The sequence below is a fragment of the Brienomyrus brachyistius genome, chromosome 16, assembly GCF_023856365.1.
Source record: "Brienomyrus brachyistius isolate T26 chromosome 16, BBRACH_0.4, whole genome shotgun sequence".
NCBI classification, from domain to species: Eukaryota; Metazoa; Chordata; class Actinopteri; order Osteoglossiformes; family Mormyridae; genus Brienomyrus; species Brienomyrus brachyistius.
Window position 1 is genome coordinate 4,402,506 of NC_064548.1, and position 15,455 is coordinate 4,417,960.

The window sequence follows — 15,455 nt, forward strand, 5'->3', positions numbered from 1 at the left end:
AGAGGCATAAACAACAAAACAAATTCCACTATGTCATTATCTAACAAAACTGAAGCCAAAATGGAGATGCCATTTATGAAAAATGAAATACACCTCATAGGTGACATTAGGTTTTTAGGTTAGGTATTTTAACCCTGATGCCAATCATCCTTAAATGAGAAAAGAACAAAGTCAAGCCCCAGCTAAACCTGATTTAGCCCCTGATTGTTTCAATAGCTAGGAACTCCCCTGGTATAATAATAATTGATACTTTATTAATCCCTGTAGGGAAAATATTTTTATGCCTCCCTTAACTTGCTCTTTTTTCATCGAGTAAGTTGTCTGCGAAGGGCTGCCACCCGTAGCGGCGCCCAGGGAGCTGGGGGTTAAGGGCCTTGCTCAAGGACCCACAGGCTGAGGCTGGGTTTGAACCTGCGACCTTCTGATTACAGGCACACACACACACACACACACACACACACACAGAGAGAGAGGTAAAAGCGGGCGATCGCTGGGGAAGCGAGCGAGCAGGAAGCAAGCAAGCAGACGGATTTCGGGGAAAAGCGGGGATTTATTGGGGAAGGTACGGGCAGGATGGAACACAGGCCTTGACAACATCAATGACAGACAAGGGAAACAGGTAAGACCAGGACTTAAAATAGGACAGGACTAATCAAAGTAATCGGACACAGCAGGAGACGATCAGGGAAGCACACGTGGGTAATCAGGGGGCGTGGCACACACGAGGAGCATACGAGCCGGGCATGACACACACACCCCCCCATGATTCAATAGCTTGTAGAACCACCTTTAGCAGCAGTAATGTGGAGTAATTGTTTTCTGTGTGACTTTCAGTCTCTCACATTGTTGTGGAGGAATTTTGGCCCCTCTTCTTTGCAATATCGCTTCAGTTCATGGAGGTTTGTGGGCGTTTGTTTATGCATAAGTCTCTTAATGTCTCGTTGAAGCATTTCAATTAGGTTGGGGTCTGGAGTATGACTAGGCCATTGCAATATTTAGATTCTTTTTTTCAGCCATTCTGTAATAGATTTGCTGGTGATTTTTGGTATCATTGTCCTGTCGCATGTTTCAGCTGTCAGACAGATGGCCTCACATTTGACTCTACAATACTTTGTAAATTGAGGGGGCAGCGTGTGGCTCAGTGGGCTAAGTCTGTGTGCCTGTAATCAGAAGGTTGCTGGGAGGCATAAAGGCAATTTCCCCATGGGGGTTAATAACAGCTCAATGACTGCAAGGTGCGCAGATCTTGTGGTTGCAAAACAAACCCAAATCATCACACCTCCACCGCTGTGCTTGACAGTTCTTACAAGGTGTTTGTGCTGACATTCTGTGTTTGTTTTTTGCCAAACGTGACACTGTGCATTATGGCCAGACATCTCCACTTTGGTCTCATCTGTCCAAAGGACATTCTTCCAGAAGTATTGTGGTTTGTTCCAATATAACTTTGCAAACCTAAGCCGTGCTGCCATGTTCTTTTTAGAGAGAAGAGGCTTTCACCTGGCAACCCTTCCAGCAAAGCCATACTTGTCTTTTTGTAATTGTACTGTCATGAACTTAAAAGTTTAACATGCTAACTGAGGCTTGTAGAGTGAGATGTAGGGCTCTTAGGCGTTTTGCCTTTTCTTTGAGCAATGCAAGGTCTGACCTTGGGGTGAATTTGCTGGGGTGTCTATATATATATATAGAGAGAGAAAATATAGTTTTTCAGGGGATGACCCCCCCCCCCCTTGCCCAGGACAAACAAAAACTGAAAGACAATGGCGCCGAATGACGCCCCTTAAGACAGCTATGGGGGGCTGGTTCATTTCTCACGTGAAATACCCTCATTTTTTCGCAAGGGGGAGCAAGTTAGGCAAGCTGGAGCGCGCCGAGCTTCGGTCGCTGGGAGGTGACAGGGAGCCGCACGAGCGAGCCGGTTCTGTTTTCCTTTTTCCTCGTCGACCTTGTGCAACAAACAAATGAGTACAGTGACGTTTAGGTAAATCCCCCAACATGCTGTCGCATATTCCTGGCGTGGCGACAGCTCCCCGAACCCCCACTGCCGTCTTATGCTGGCTTGTTTCACGGACCGTCTCAATTTCACCAACACAGAAGGATTTGTTTACTGTAAGCGTTTCATTTGCTCCAATGTAAATGACAACATACACAACGTGAAGTATGCTGGACAAGTTTCGGAGTGTGCAGTTTTGTCTGCATAGCGGCGATGTCCGACAGAATACAGGTAAATAGCCATGTGTTATAAATTTAAATTTTCTTTAACTGACAGCAATTTTCTGGAACTTTCACAATACGTGTAGCTATATATCTATTCTAGTAACGTGTGATGAAACAACCTTAGAGGGAAACAGGTAGTTTAATTTGATAGAATATCTCTAAGTTAACTGTCTTTAGGAGGAGGTTTACGGTGCAATAACTTTGGTTTAAAAGAAAATATTAGTTTACTTGCAGTGCATATTGCAGCGTGTGCATACGTTGTTTTAGAAAGCAGCTCTTGTTTGCCAAAATAACAGAAACTGCGTGTGCTATCGCGTGTCACGAAAAACGGAGGCTGCAAGGTAAAGTTCTCCTGTTTAGCAACACGTCGTGCTTGCTAGCGTGAAAACACCCAGGATCGGTAAGAAAATGTCATTTTCTTGCGTTCACACCGTCAGGCCCTTGCTTACCGTAAAACCACCGGGCTCGAGTTGACAAGTGACCCGCGGATTAAAGAGTCCACCCCGGCTAATGTGTCTCCTGCACCACGGACCACCAGACGCAGGCTGACTACATTCATGTGAGTCCCTTTAATATACCTCTATACTATTTTTTTCTATTTTGTAATTGCCTGTGTTAAGACATCTAAAGCGAATGGCACGAAGTGAAGACAAGCCCGTAATTCCGACGCGGCTTCGTGCTGTGGACACATGTAGCGATACGTGATAATACAAAATGGTAACCGTGTAAGCCATTGCTGTAACAGTAATTATGGCGGGGGGAGGGGGGTCGCGAAGGTTATGCTGCCTCCTCGCTGAATCGCTGCACCTGTTCAAAGAAGCATTGATGGCGGAATTTAAATAAGAAGGCGGCTTTGTGGCGGATAATGAGGCGGCGCGCGTGCGGCGCTGTTCCGGGGGAGGGCACGGGGCGTCGGGAGCAGATGGCAATTACCAGATTGGATAACCGCCTTTGTGAAAGGTCCCGGAGCCGTTTGAAGGCCCTGCATTGTCCTCCCCCTATTGATAATTAGTAATAGTTAATTATAAGTGTAATGCCAGTTATGGTTAGAGGCCGATGCGGTGAGACGCTAAAGCCTAACGGTGATTTAGGCAGCGTGTGTTTGGGACTGACGCTGTATCGCATCACAAACTGACCGAGGAAGATTAAACTAGATGCGCCCGAACTGGGCTGAGTTTCCCGAAGCCTTAATTCGTCCTTCGTAAGTTCTGTGTTAAAAAGATAGAATTTATGAACGACATATCTTTAAGGCTTTAGGAAACTCAGCCCTGGACAACACAGGCTATTTGACGTACACTGTTACCCAGGTAGATATGATTTTGTTGAGCGGTGTAGGGATGAGGGGGTGGTAATGTTTTTTCAGGCTGGTCTGAAAACTAAAAAAAAAAAAACTTCTTTAGTCACCCTTGTTTTGTATTAGTGAAGAAATGTAGGTCCTACTGTTTCTCTTCACTGCTGATACCTGTAGCAATAAAAATTATGCACATTTTACATCAGGGTAAGTACAGCTCGTTTGTAGTAAAATTGTTTTTAATTAGGTACTGTATGCTTAGGAAGTGCATGAAATACATGTTTTTAAACATATACGTATGGAATTTTTAACCCCAAATTCAGGGGGTTATATATTCGCTAACCCTAGTTTTGTGTAGGATGTGATTGTGACTTCACACTGGTGGGAGTACCTGTGGCTGCGAGGTTTGCCTAAAAAGCAGGAGCTTTGAACGTCTGAGGAGCGTGAGATGGCCCTGCATAAGCTGCTGGCACGCAGCAGATCTCGGCCAGATTGTAGCTGCCATTAGAGACAGCAGTTGCCTTAGAGTTTTGGATTCAAAATCTTAGTCCCCTGTGAGGAACTTTATGGATTTTTGGATACAAATAATCATGCAGTGGGAACACTTTTACTGCTGGGTAGGCATGGACTGATTCTCTTTCCGATTTCTCTTCAATCCAAAGTTGGTACCGTCGATATTGATATTAAATCCGGCCCAAACATTGATAATAAACCTTGTCAAGCAGGGGGCTGGAGATGTGCTGCTGGATCAGTTGTTGCCCCTCAGCACTGTAGCAGTTCATGTACGGTAGGTATTTCAATGAATGAAAGTTGCATTTATATAGCGCTTTTCTCAACACTTGAAGCGCTTTATAGAAGCAGTGGGGAACCACTTCAACCACCACCACAATGTTTAGAATAGATTCTCAAAATGAAAACATTCTGATTGAAAGAATCAATATTTTAGCATCGATCTACACATCCCTACTTGGAGATGTATAGTAGCCGCCTTCCTGTGATGTCCTGGATTTGTATGAAGTAAAGATCTGCTTCAGGTTCTGAGAGTGACTTTTCTGTTCTGTTTTTTGGCTTAATTTCTTCACTATCGATCCTGCTTAAATAAGACAGTGGCAGCAGCGACGCAAATTTCTTCCCTTAGTTAAGAGTATTTGACTCAGGATCAAAAGAAATGTTACTTTGTATAAGCTGACTGCTCTGGTGACTAAGGGTTTGGTTTTAGGGAAATGCTTTTAGAGAAAAATGTCAAAAGTATATTAAGTTATCAATGCCATGGGGTTTTGCTGCAAACTTTTGATTGTTGACCTGCTTATTTGATTTCCCCTTTGTGTTTCTCTGTAAAAGGGAAGGTTATTGTTTACCGGCTTAGCAGAACGTATGTCACAGTGGGGTGTGAGTGGGGGCCGAGGCTGCATCCCTGCTGTTCTGATCGTGTGCTGCTGGCTCTTTGTAAGAGCGTCAACTTTTGTGTTCCCGTGGCAGAGTAGACAAAGCAGCAGCTCTCCATGTGCAGAACTCCACTTCTGGCAGCCATGGCCTGTGACCTGTCCGCTTCAGTTTGATGGGGGGGGGGGGGGGTGTCTGGCCCCCCCAGAGAAGGAGGAATCATCTGAAACAGTATTTCTCAATCCCAGATAGTTCATGTTTACCAGGAACTGGGAGGCAGAAAAAATGTGGGCTGTTTGGGAGGGAGCGGACGAATGGGGTGCCGGGGGGGTCCTCGATGAGAAGATTGAGAAATTCTGATCTAGAAAGTACAGGAATTATTGACTGGTTTTGGATCGGTTTTCCAGTACTTATCGCACCATAATTGGTGTTTCTGTATTCTATCACAGTCATGGGCAAACCTGACGAGTGTCCTGTATCATTCCGATAGTGTGAAAACTGCCTCCATTAATGATTTCGTTAATGATTTTGCTATTGCTTTGCTAATTTGGCCTTCCTGCAGTAAGGTATACTCTTCTATCTTTCCCCAGTTCTGGCACAAACTAAAAATACACATATTCAGACTCTGCTCCAAACCCTAAATGAATGCACTGCCTCTGCCTGTTTTTGCATGGTGACGATAGCACAGCACTCTTGTACGCAGTGTTAAGTAGTCTGAGTGCGAGCAGGCATTCCGTGTTCCATACATTTAATGTACTATGTTTGGCACTCAAGTACATGTCCGTCAAGAAAATAAAAGTAGGTTTAAAAATGATACCTGATTTATGCATGTGTTTTTTCCACTTGTGGCCGATTTAAATAGCATATGTCGCTCTGCAGTGTACCTTCTTGGAGTGATTGATGTGTCCTAGAGTGCATGTCACCCTGTGTATCTGCGAGTGTATAGCAGTCTGTGTTCCGCCTCCTCCTGCGTGTCACTCTCCACCAATCCCACTGGCCCTGGCCACCCGGTCTGCTCCACTGACAATAGTAAGTGTGACCATGGCCTCCTGATCGAAGCAGGCCTTCAGAATGGGGCTGGCACTTCATCAGGAAGTGCCTGTATGTATTTATGTATGCATTTTGGGGGGGGTATCGGCATTTGGACCAACAGCTGGCCTGGTTCCATTACAGACCTGCTCCCTTTTTTGTCCTCGCTGTCAGAGTGTTCACCTCAGCCCTGGAGCAGAGTCTTCCTGCTGTTCTCCAAATCCGTCCCGCTGAGCTGTTCGCGTGGCCGGAGAGAATCGCACTGTTCTTTGTTGGGGGGCATGCTTCACACGTGATTGGTTTCGACCGCCCCCTACTTGGCTGGGGAAGTGAAACGTCACAGTCGGCTGGATCACAGCTCGGTGACCAATTGCGGACCAGCAGCCTCTGGCCTAGAAGCCTTCTGTGGTATACTCACTCAGGGGCCTGATCCTACACCCCCCCTTGCTCTTTGTCTGTGGGCTGCTGAGGCTGGTGCACTGAGGCCACACTCACTGACCTGCTCACAATGCATCTTTGGTTCTTCCTGTTAGTGACTGGCGGGGCTGTGGCCGTTTGACCTTTCAGGTCACAACAGGGCAGACACTCACCGTGTGCTGCAGTGGCTGTATAAAACATACCCTTCCTTGCACAGTGCTGAACTTGTGCTTCAATAAATTAACTAGTATATGAAGCATAGTGCAATGAATTGGCTAAACAGAAATGTCTACATGTGTACAAAATACCTGAAGAACTTAGGGCACTTTTCCACTGCACCAGGTACCAGACTTTTGGCACTTTCCCTTTTCCATTGACTTATAGTTGAGTATCCATACCAAAAGTTCCCGAGCCAAAGCAGCTGGGGTACTTCTTTGGTACTTTAGTATTCTGGGGTCGGACTTGGAAACATGTTCATTTTCAATTGGTTATGCAAATAGCCTGCTTTGGAAACACAATACAATCACCATCTTGAAAAGTTACAAACTCAGAAAACAACAACAAATGAAGTAAAATAATAATAAAGTAATAATAATGTATGCATAGACAAATGAAGAGACCTTTAACTGAATCTTTAATTGCGATCTAGTCGGAAGAACCAGAAGAAGATCTAGACGGCATGACAAGAAATTTGCTATAATATACTAGGGCTGCGCGATACTGGAAAAATTACAGATATTGCAGTGTGATTTTTTTGTAATAAATATTGGGGTATTTATAAAGCAAAAAAGGAGTCCGAAATAAATAGACTTCTCACAAACTCAACTAAGAGTGAGGATGAAAATGATTATGATCTGACATGCAGCACTTGTGCAAAAGCAGCAGCGGTAAACTTTACACTGATTTTTAAACATTCTACATAATCTTGAAAATGAACAATCATTAAAATTTCAGTGCTTGCTAACTCTTATTTACTATTACAGAATAAAATATGTTTTAGCGAAACTTAAACCCCCCACACTGTAACATCCAGACAGAATGAAGGTATGAAAAAGCCTGATCTCAACCGGCTAACTATCATGGTCCTTGCGATATGTGAACTGCATTTGCATAACATGCAATGCTAGTATTAATATCGCACATTGCCCAGCCCTATAATACACTACAGCCATTTTTCAAATTCAGTGCAAAATACCCCATCTCACACTGTGATGTCATTCAGTGTTGGTACCAGTTTTTACGAGAGTGGAAAACCAACACCTCGAAGTACCAAAAGTATGGTACCTGATGCAGTGGAAAAGCACCCTTAAGGCCTCAGAAGAGATACGAGCAACTCCTCCCCATCATTGAGTACAAAAGAGATACATTTCTTAGGTCTGCCTCTTTCTTGATGTTCCTTATGGGGAGCCGTGGAAGTGTCTTGTGGACATGGAGGTGATAGGGAGCGTGAGCTGTTGGATCTGTCCCATGAAGTCAGGCTCAGGAAGGCCAAGCTGCGATGGAAATTAAGGAGGCTTGGTGTAAGAATGTGACTTATTGAGGATCCCTCTGCAAAGCAATACTAGAGTACAGTGCTCACCTGCAAGCCTGTCACTAGAGGCTGGGAGAGGATTTCATGCTTGCGAGAGTCTTCCTGTACCCCAGGAGATATCTCTCTGTAACACATACGCACCGTGCACTGTATTTCGTCTGCTAATGTCAGTGGCCTCCTCCTGTGTCTTAGCTATGGCTGCTCAGTTACGGCAAAAATCATAATCACAATTAATGTTGGTCAGTATTGAGATCACAATTATTTAACGCGATTTCTCTTTGACTTTGAATATAGTGTGCATTTATTGAATTAAAACTTGTCTAGTGGATTTCCTCAAACTCTAAATGTAATTCAACTGAGAAACAAATAAAATGGAGCTGAATGGGGTGCTTTGGGTTTATAACACCAGACAAAATAGGAGCATCTTTGCAATACAACATGCGATACAACAATTGTTTTATCTTGATTCTTTTGTTTTGATGATCGTTGGAAGCCAAAATCATAATTAAAATTAAAATTTGATCAGTTGCGCAGCTCTGTTCTTGGCTATGCGCTTGGTTAGTTGATCCCTGCTGTGGCTCCATCTTCTGCTTGGTTTGGACCAAATGACCCAGCATGTTCCAGGATCTAGGGAGAAATAATCTCACAGTTTGCATTCTCAGCTTCTGTATTGTTCCCCAGCGTCTCCTGATCTCTCTGGGCAGCCTTGGACAGGGATGGTTCTTCCTTGCTGAAAGGGGTTAGTAATGCTGTGATTCAAGAAAAGGAAGGACGGCCGTAATTCTGACCCAAAAGGAGATACACTCTTACTGGTCAAATTGTGCATTTTAGGGATTTAACTCTAGACCAGATTCTTAAACTCCAGTCACAGTTGTGCATCAGTTGCTATGTCTAAAACCCAAAATCCTCCTTCAGAAATGCACAGGAGGCAGCTGAAAAATACTGATTCTAAGAATTGCTTGAAGGCTTTCTTAATGGATACTAACACAAAATGTATGAGAACACTACATGCTTTTTTGTTAGACTTAAATATCTTAAGATACCAGGTTTTGTTACAGAATAAAAAGTAACCTTGTTCTTACTTTGTGGTTTCTTATCGCCTCTACATGTCTGACTGGTACCAGGAGTAATTCTGTTGTGTGCATTGCAGAGAGTCATGTCAAAAATGTCCCTCTTGTGCAGTGATAATATTTTTTAAGATCCTTTCAAGAACTTAGAAAGGAATTGTGTTTCGCTTTGATTGATTTTTATAAAATGCAGTGTTAAAGTGTCGTGTTGCAGACCAGACAAAATGTCACAGAATAATGTCTCTGGTGACATTTAAAATGAGTTTTGCGTACTTGCCTTTGGCTTGTAGGTGTACATTGCGGTTGAGGTTGCTGTTCCTCTTTGAGGAGGTGACCATTTTGTTCCTTTGCAGAAGTGTGTCTGAACAATATAGACATCGTGCTTTTGAGTGGCCATGAGCTCTCCATTCATTATCCAGACCGCTTTCTGGTGGCCCGTCCCCCCCCCTACTCCCCCAACACCCTTTTTAAGAACGCGGGCTTTTGGACATAATTCAGCCCATTGTTGGCGCCTCACGCCCAGGACAAAGGGCCGTGGGGCCTGGGGAGCGAGCAGCCAGGTGTTCCTCTGGATCAGCCAGCCCTCCGAGGGCCACAAGACCCACACAGCAGCTGCCCGCTGGGGCCTTTTGTGTATCTCCATTGTTGACACTCACCCCCCTGTTGGGTCATGGACCGCGCGGGGGGGACAGTGGGGTGGGGAGTTGAGACCACTTGCTTATCTTAGAAACCTCTAAGTCGTGATGTATCTCTGCCCCTGCATATGCCTGTGTGTGTTAAAACATGGCAAAGGGTATATTTCTATGTATGAATTAGCGTATGGATATTCATGCTTTCTGTTCAAGTGTGTGTGAGCATGTGTGTGTGTACACGTGTGCACTAGTGTGCTACGCTTGCCTACATCTGCCTGCCTGTCTCATTGTGTGCTGCCCGAGCTCCCATTGGCTGAAGAAGGTGGGGGAGGCGTGGCTAGCTGGGGTCCATCTGTTGAGCCACTCATTGTGCAGCCTGGCTGGGAGCGAACGGCTCTTCAGATGGGCCTGTGGAGCGAGAGGTGCAGCACGAGGCTGAGGTCCCCTCCAAGTAGCAAGCACTGCCACCTGGACTAGAGGGAAGCACAGGAAAGAAGAAGAAAACCCAGGGTATCCATCTTATGCTCTCAGGCTGTTTTCCTCTTTTTCTTCCACTTCTTTGCTGTGGCCATTTTCCTACCAGCTAAGTCTCACAGGAAGCTGCTAGATTCTTCTCTCTGTAGGATTTAAAGGATTTAAAGTCACAGTTTTCTTACCAGGGGCCATTGGTGAGTGTACATACTTTAAGATTTTATCTCTGTTTGTCTTTAATATTATATGTTCACACATTTGCACTGACCACCATAGAGTCCAATCAGCAACAGCTTAAAATATCTTAAAATAATATGGAAAACTTGAAAGATGACAAATAGCCTTGGTACTTCAGTCTTATTTTGGGTAATTATTGGGTAAAAGTGGTATTTTCTGTGTAGCATATCTTCATTTTTATTTCGTTGTGCATTTGAGAGAAAATTGTGTTCTTTGCAGATTGCAGGTGCTCACCACCAGCGGACTGTAACACAATAAAACCCTTTAATTTCAAATGTTGTCTTTCAGGCCCATATGGGTTTGACTGAAACTGATTTTTAGCATGAAAGCGAAGTTGTACTTTTCCATGCTGCTCACCTTTCCGTCTGTCCTGAAAAGAACAGCGACCTGTAGCGCGTGATTCTGAGGAGTTCAGCGCTGATTGCAGCTGTGTCAGTTCGCTCACTCAGGCACATTTAGCATTGTGGGTATAACTTCTGCCTTTGAACTGGCGTTTTGTGGAAAGGAGGGTAATTGTATCTGAAATGTTTTCTAAAGGGGAGATCTCTGTGTTTCTGGACACCTGACACAACAATTCTGTTCTGTTTTCTGTACTAATGATGTGAGTGTGCCCTGTGATGGGTTGGTAACCCATTCTGGGTTATTCCCTGCATCGCGCCCATAGCCTCCAGGATAGGCTCCGGACCCCCCACGACCCTGAATAGGATAAGCTGTTACGGAAAATGGATGGATGGATGGAGTTTTCTGTACTTTGCTGTGGCCAAAGCTGGACTAAAATTTCTGAGTGAACAGGAGTGTTTGTGAGATTCAACTTCTAGTATTTAGGGAGGTGCAGGAAGGTGCATGTGTTGTGGTTATGAAACAGCCCTCCTCTTTTCCTGAAGAAACATCTTCACTGAAAGATGGCTGCTGGTGGATCTGCGAGTTACAGGCCAACAATGAAAGTGATGAAGATGAAAAACAGCTACTTATGCAAAGAGGTGTGGGTGTTTCCTGGGGGGGGGGGGGCTGAGCTTCTGACTCAGGGGTTCAAATGAGGTTGCTCTTTGTATCACGTGCACTGTTGTTGGGGGTGGGGTACGAGGGGGCATTGAGAGTGCCCACAAGACCGACAGGACACTGGTTGCTGGTCCCGGGGGGGGGGGGGGAGAGGACATCTGTTGCCAGCCCGCCAGCGGGCGACCTCAGCTACTTTTGTTGACACCATGAAAGCACAGACGATGGCCCTACCCCCACTGTCCCTGGGGGCTCTGTCCCGTCCAGCTGTCTCTGTGCTTAGCAAGCACTGATGAGGCCCTACAGGCTCACCTGCCCATTACTTACATGCAGAGAAACATTGTTTAACACAGTGGTAAGCAGTGGTAAGGGGCAGCAGCTGTGTTGGTCTGCTCATCGTCCTCGTGCTGTTCGGCTCCCTCTCGGTTAGTGGGCACCTTTATTTACAGACAATTAATTGAGGATTGGCTGGTAATGGAAGGAAGAATCTGAAGGATTGGTGCTAATGGGTTTGATCGCTCAGTGCATTAATTGGCTCCTACCTCTCGCTCTTGGTGCTCGACAGGCCCACTGAGTCGGCACAAACATCACTGTGCTTGTATCTCTCAGTCTTAGTGCTCGACAGGCCCAGTGAGTCGGCACAAACATCACTGTGCTCGTATCTCTCAGTCTTAGTGCTCGACAAGCCCAGGGAGTCGGCACAAACATCACTGTGCTCGTATCTCTCAGTCTTGGTGCTCGACAGCCCAGTGAGTCGGCACAAACATCACTGTGCTCGTATCTCTCAGTCTTAGTGCTCGACAAGCCCAGGGAGTCGGCACAAACATCACTGTGCTCGTGTCTCTCAGTCTTAGTGCTCGACAGGCCCAGTGAGTTGGCACAAACATCACTGTGCTCGTATCTCTCAGTCTTAGTGCTCGATAAGCCCAGGGAGTCGGCACAAACATCACTGTGCTCGTATCTCTCAGTCTTAGAGCTCGACAGGCCCACTGAGTCGGCACAAACATCGCTGTGCTCGTATCTCTCAGTCTTAGTGCTCGACAGGCCCAGTGAGTCGGCACAAACATCACTGCGCTCGTATCTCTCAGTCTTAGTGCTCGACAGGCCCAGTGAGTCGGCACAAACATCACTGTGCTCGTATCTCTCAGTCTTAGTGCTCGACAGGCCCAGTGAGTCGGCACAAACATCACTGTGTTCGTATCTCTCAGTCTTAGTGCTCGACAAGCCCAGGGAGTCGGCACAAACATCACTGTCCTCATATCTCTCAGTCTTAGTGCTCGACAAGCCCAGGGAGTCGGCACAAACACCACTGTGCTCGCATCTTTCAGTCTTAGTGCTCGACAGGCCCACTGAGTCGGCACAAATATGACTGTGCTCATATCTCTCAGTCTTATTGCTCAACAGGCCCATTGAGTCGGCACAAACATCACTGTGCTCGTATCTCTCGCCCTTGGTGCTGGACTGGCCCACTGAGTCAGCACAAACATCACTGTGCTCGTATCTCTCGGTCTTAGTGCTCGACAGGCCCACTGAGTCAGCACAAACATCACTGTGCTTGTATCTCTCGCCCTTGGTGCTCGACTGGCCCACTGAGTCACCACCGATATCACTGTGCTCATATCTCTCACCCTTGCTGCTCGATTGGCCCACTGACTCGGCACAAACATCACTGTGCTGCTTCCGTCGCAAGCAGGAAGCAGCTGTCATGATGAAAGTGAGTTCAGATTGTGCTGTTTCCCGAAGATGGTGTGATGGCCTGACCTGATTTACCTGCTGCTTTATGTAAACAGTCTGAAGTTTTCAATGCCATCCACTCTGTTCGTTCTTTATAGTTTATGATGAGATTGCTATTCTGCCACTAATTTCATCCATGAGAGAAGTCTATTTATGTTTCCCGAAGGCTCTTGGAAGCTGCCTCCTGGGGATGTCAGTGATGGCTTTTCTGCTCTCCCTTCTGGCCCCTCTTTGCCCCCCCCCCTCCCCCCAATGGCAGCTCACTGGAATGTTTAGCCCGAGCGTGACTCAGCCAGCAGGACTGCCCCGGGCTGCCGTCTGCCCAGACAGCAGGCCCATGAACAATGCCCTCATGGAGATGCCCAGATTGGTCAGGGGTGGGAGGCTAGCCAGACACATGCCCCTGTCTCCTTTGTGCATTCCTTTTTGTGTATGGGGTGGGGGTGGATCATGCAAGCTCTGTCATGGCATTTACAGGGAAATACCTCAAAACGAGGACGCATAGATTACGGTTGCTAGGCAGGCCTGCTTGGGAGCATGCGGGTCCATCTGCTAATGCACGGCTCACTTGGGTGTCCAGTGGGTATCAGCTCTACCTTTGCAGCAGACCTGCCTCTTTTAGCCATGCTGCTACCAGTTCTGGTAGGAATGAGATCCAGGGCTGGTACATGTTTGTAGTGATGTTACTGTGATAGATTCCTGGGATTGTTGTTTTACTTGTTTAGGGCTTACAAATGGTTTTTCTGGCAGTGGTTTTATGGAGATGGTATTTAGCTGAATTTTTTTGAATTTGAATGCAGTGTGTGTGTGTGTGTCCCTGTTATAACCTGATAGAGGATTTCATAAACATTATACAGATTTATAGAAGTCCATGCAGAATGACACGACTATCTATTGCGGTTTTTTTGTCTTAAAACCACAATTGACAGTTGGAGTGGTTTCATGCAATGATATTACATTTGGCTTTTGGCATTTTGTCATGTGTTTCTGAGAAGCTTTAGCACCATTAAGACATTCTTTCGGGGTACATTGTCTGGTTAGTGATGCAGAAAAATACTTGATACGCTCAGCAGTATCGTAGCAGTGCTGTAAAAGGGGAATTGTGTCAGACTCAGAACAGAGGTTCTTCAGCTGCCTAGTGCCCCCAGCTGTGCCCCCCCCCCCCCCAAGACCTTCTGCTGGATATGTGGCTGACATTCTTTTTTAGTTTTTCCTTTTCCATGTCACTTGAAGTATGACATACCTTTATAATGATTGTACATGTTGTACTGTGACTAGTTTCGATCTTTCGATCGTTGGAATCGTGGGCATTCTTAGTGGGCAATGTGTCTCATTGCATCAGGCAGTAAAATGTTAAGGACATATGCAACATGCAGCCAGTTGGAGGTCATGTGGAGCCCAGAAAAGGGGAATCCCTGGGGCCCAAAGGAAGGAGGGTACCTCCAGATAACAGGCGCATCAGCAAGGAATATCTCTCACTGCATGACATTAATAAGGACTGATGCCTGTGTTTTCCAATGCACTGCTACTGTTAAAAAGTATTAAATAAAGCAATTAGGCAGTGAACTGGAACATCTGCCCTTTAAATTAGACAAAGTGTGTGTGTGTGGGGGGGGGGGGGGTGATTGGCTCTGTTGTTTATATTCTCAAGTGACCATTGCAAACATGACGGCACAGAGGTCCTTTCTATTGTTTATACATATCCTGAAGTAGCATGGTATGTTTTGCTTTAAGGCAAAAGCTACCAGTAATTACCATTAAGCATTTTACCCTTGAACTGCAGGAACACTGCTGTGTTTTTGGCCAGTTCCTTAGAGGTGGAAGTGAGTCGGCACCGCTATCCCTGGGCTGTGGCTCACAGCAGATTTATTGTAACTGATTTTCAGCCGAATATGTCCAGTGTTACAGATCACAGCCATGTGTGACCATGTCAGCTTCAGGCAATTTCTACTCTGTTGATTGTGACATTTTAGTCTCGTGATAGCTGAATATGTCTGAGTACATTCCTAACAAAGCCTGTTGATGACAGAATATAATGTCTGCAATAAACGTGTCATTTTTAAAGAGGAACATGCCCAGTTTGACCTTTTCCAAATGTCTCCAGCAATGACTCTTAAAGAAAAAAATCTGTAAGATAGAGGGTTCTTCTTAAGGGAGATTTTTAAATAGAGGGAGAGCTGGGCTGAAATATTTGAGGCAGAATGGGCTGAGAGGTCAGACTTTGGTGAAAATTAACTGGTGTTCTTTCTAGTATGTGCCAACATGTTGGGTTGACATGCCTTTTATAACAGAGCTTGTTGTGTGTGTGCTTTGTCTCTGTGCTCATGGCCATAACAAAGAAAACACACCAAATGATGCATTCCCATCATAGTGCAGAGCTGCCATTCAGGACATTTTATACCATCCTCTGGTAGGCACTGCAAACCGGGGTGGTCATTCCAGCAGCTGGCTGC

General features: G+C 45.7%; 1 protein-coding gene across 3 annotated transcripts in view; it reads left to right on the top strand.

Annotated features, from left to right (window-relative positions):
- Window positions 1–640: 640 nt before the first annotated feature.
- Window positions 641–15,455, top strand: part of LOC125709640 (probable ribonuclease ZC3H12C) — a 29,117-nt gene continuing 14,302 nt past the window's right edge. Inside the window, exons 1-2 of one of the 3 annotated variants that reach the window (XM_048978297.1) lie at window positions 1,737–2,221; window positions 2,652–2,773. Coding sequence is in view for 1 of the 3 variants with exons in the window: in XM_048978296.1 (XP_048834253.1) it covers window positions 894–899 (6 nt within the window). In the remaining 2 variants the exon portion in view is untranslated. Of the gene's footprint in view, window positions 900–1,736; window positions 2,222–2,651; window positions 2,774–2,795; window positions 10,233–15,455 lie in introns of those variants that run through there. The other 2 variants (XM_048978296.1, XM_048978298.1) reach the window with 2 other exon arrangements.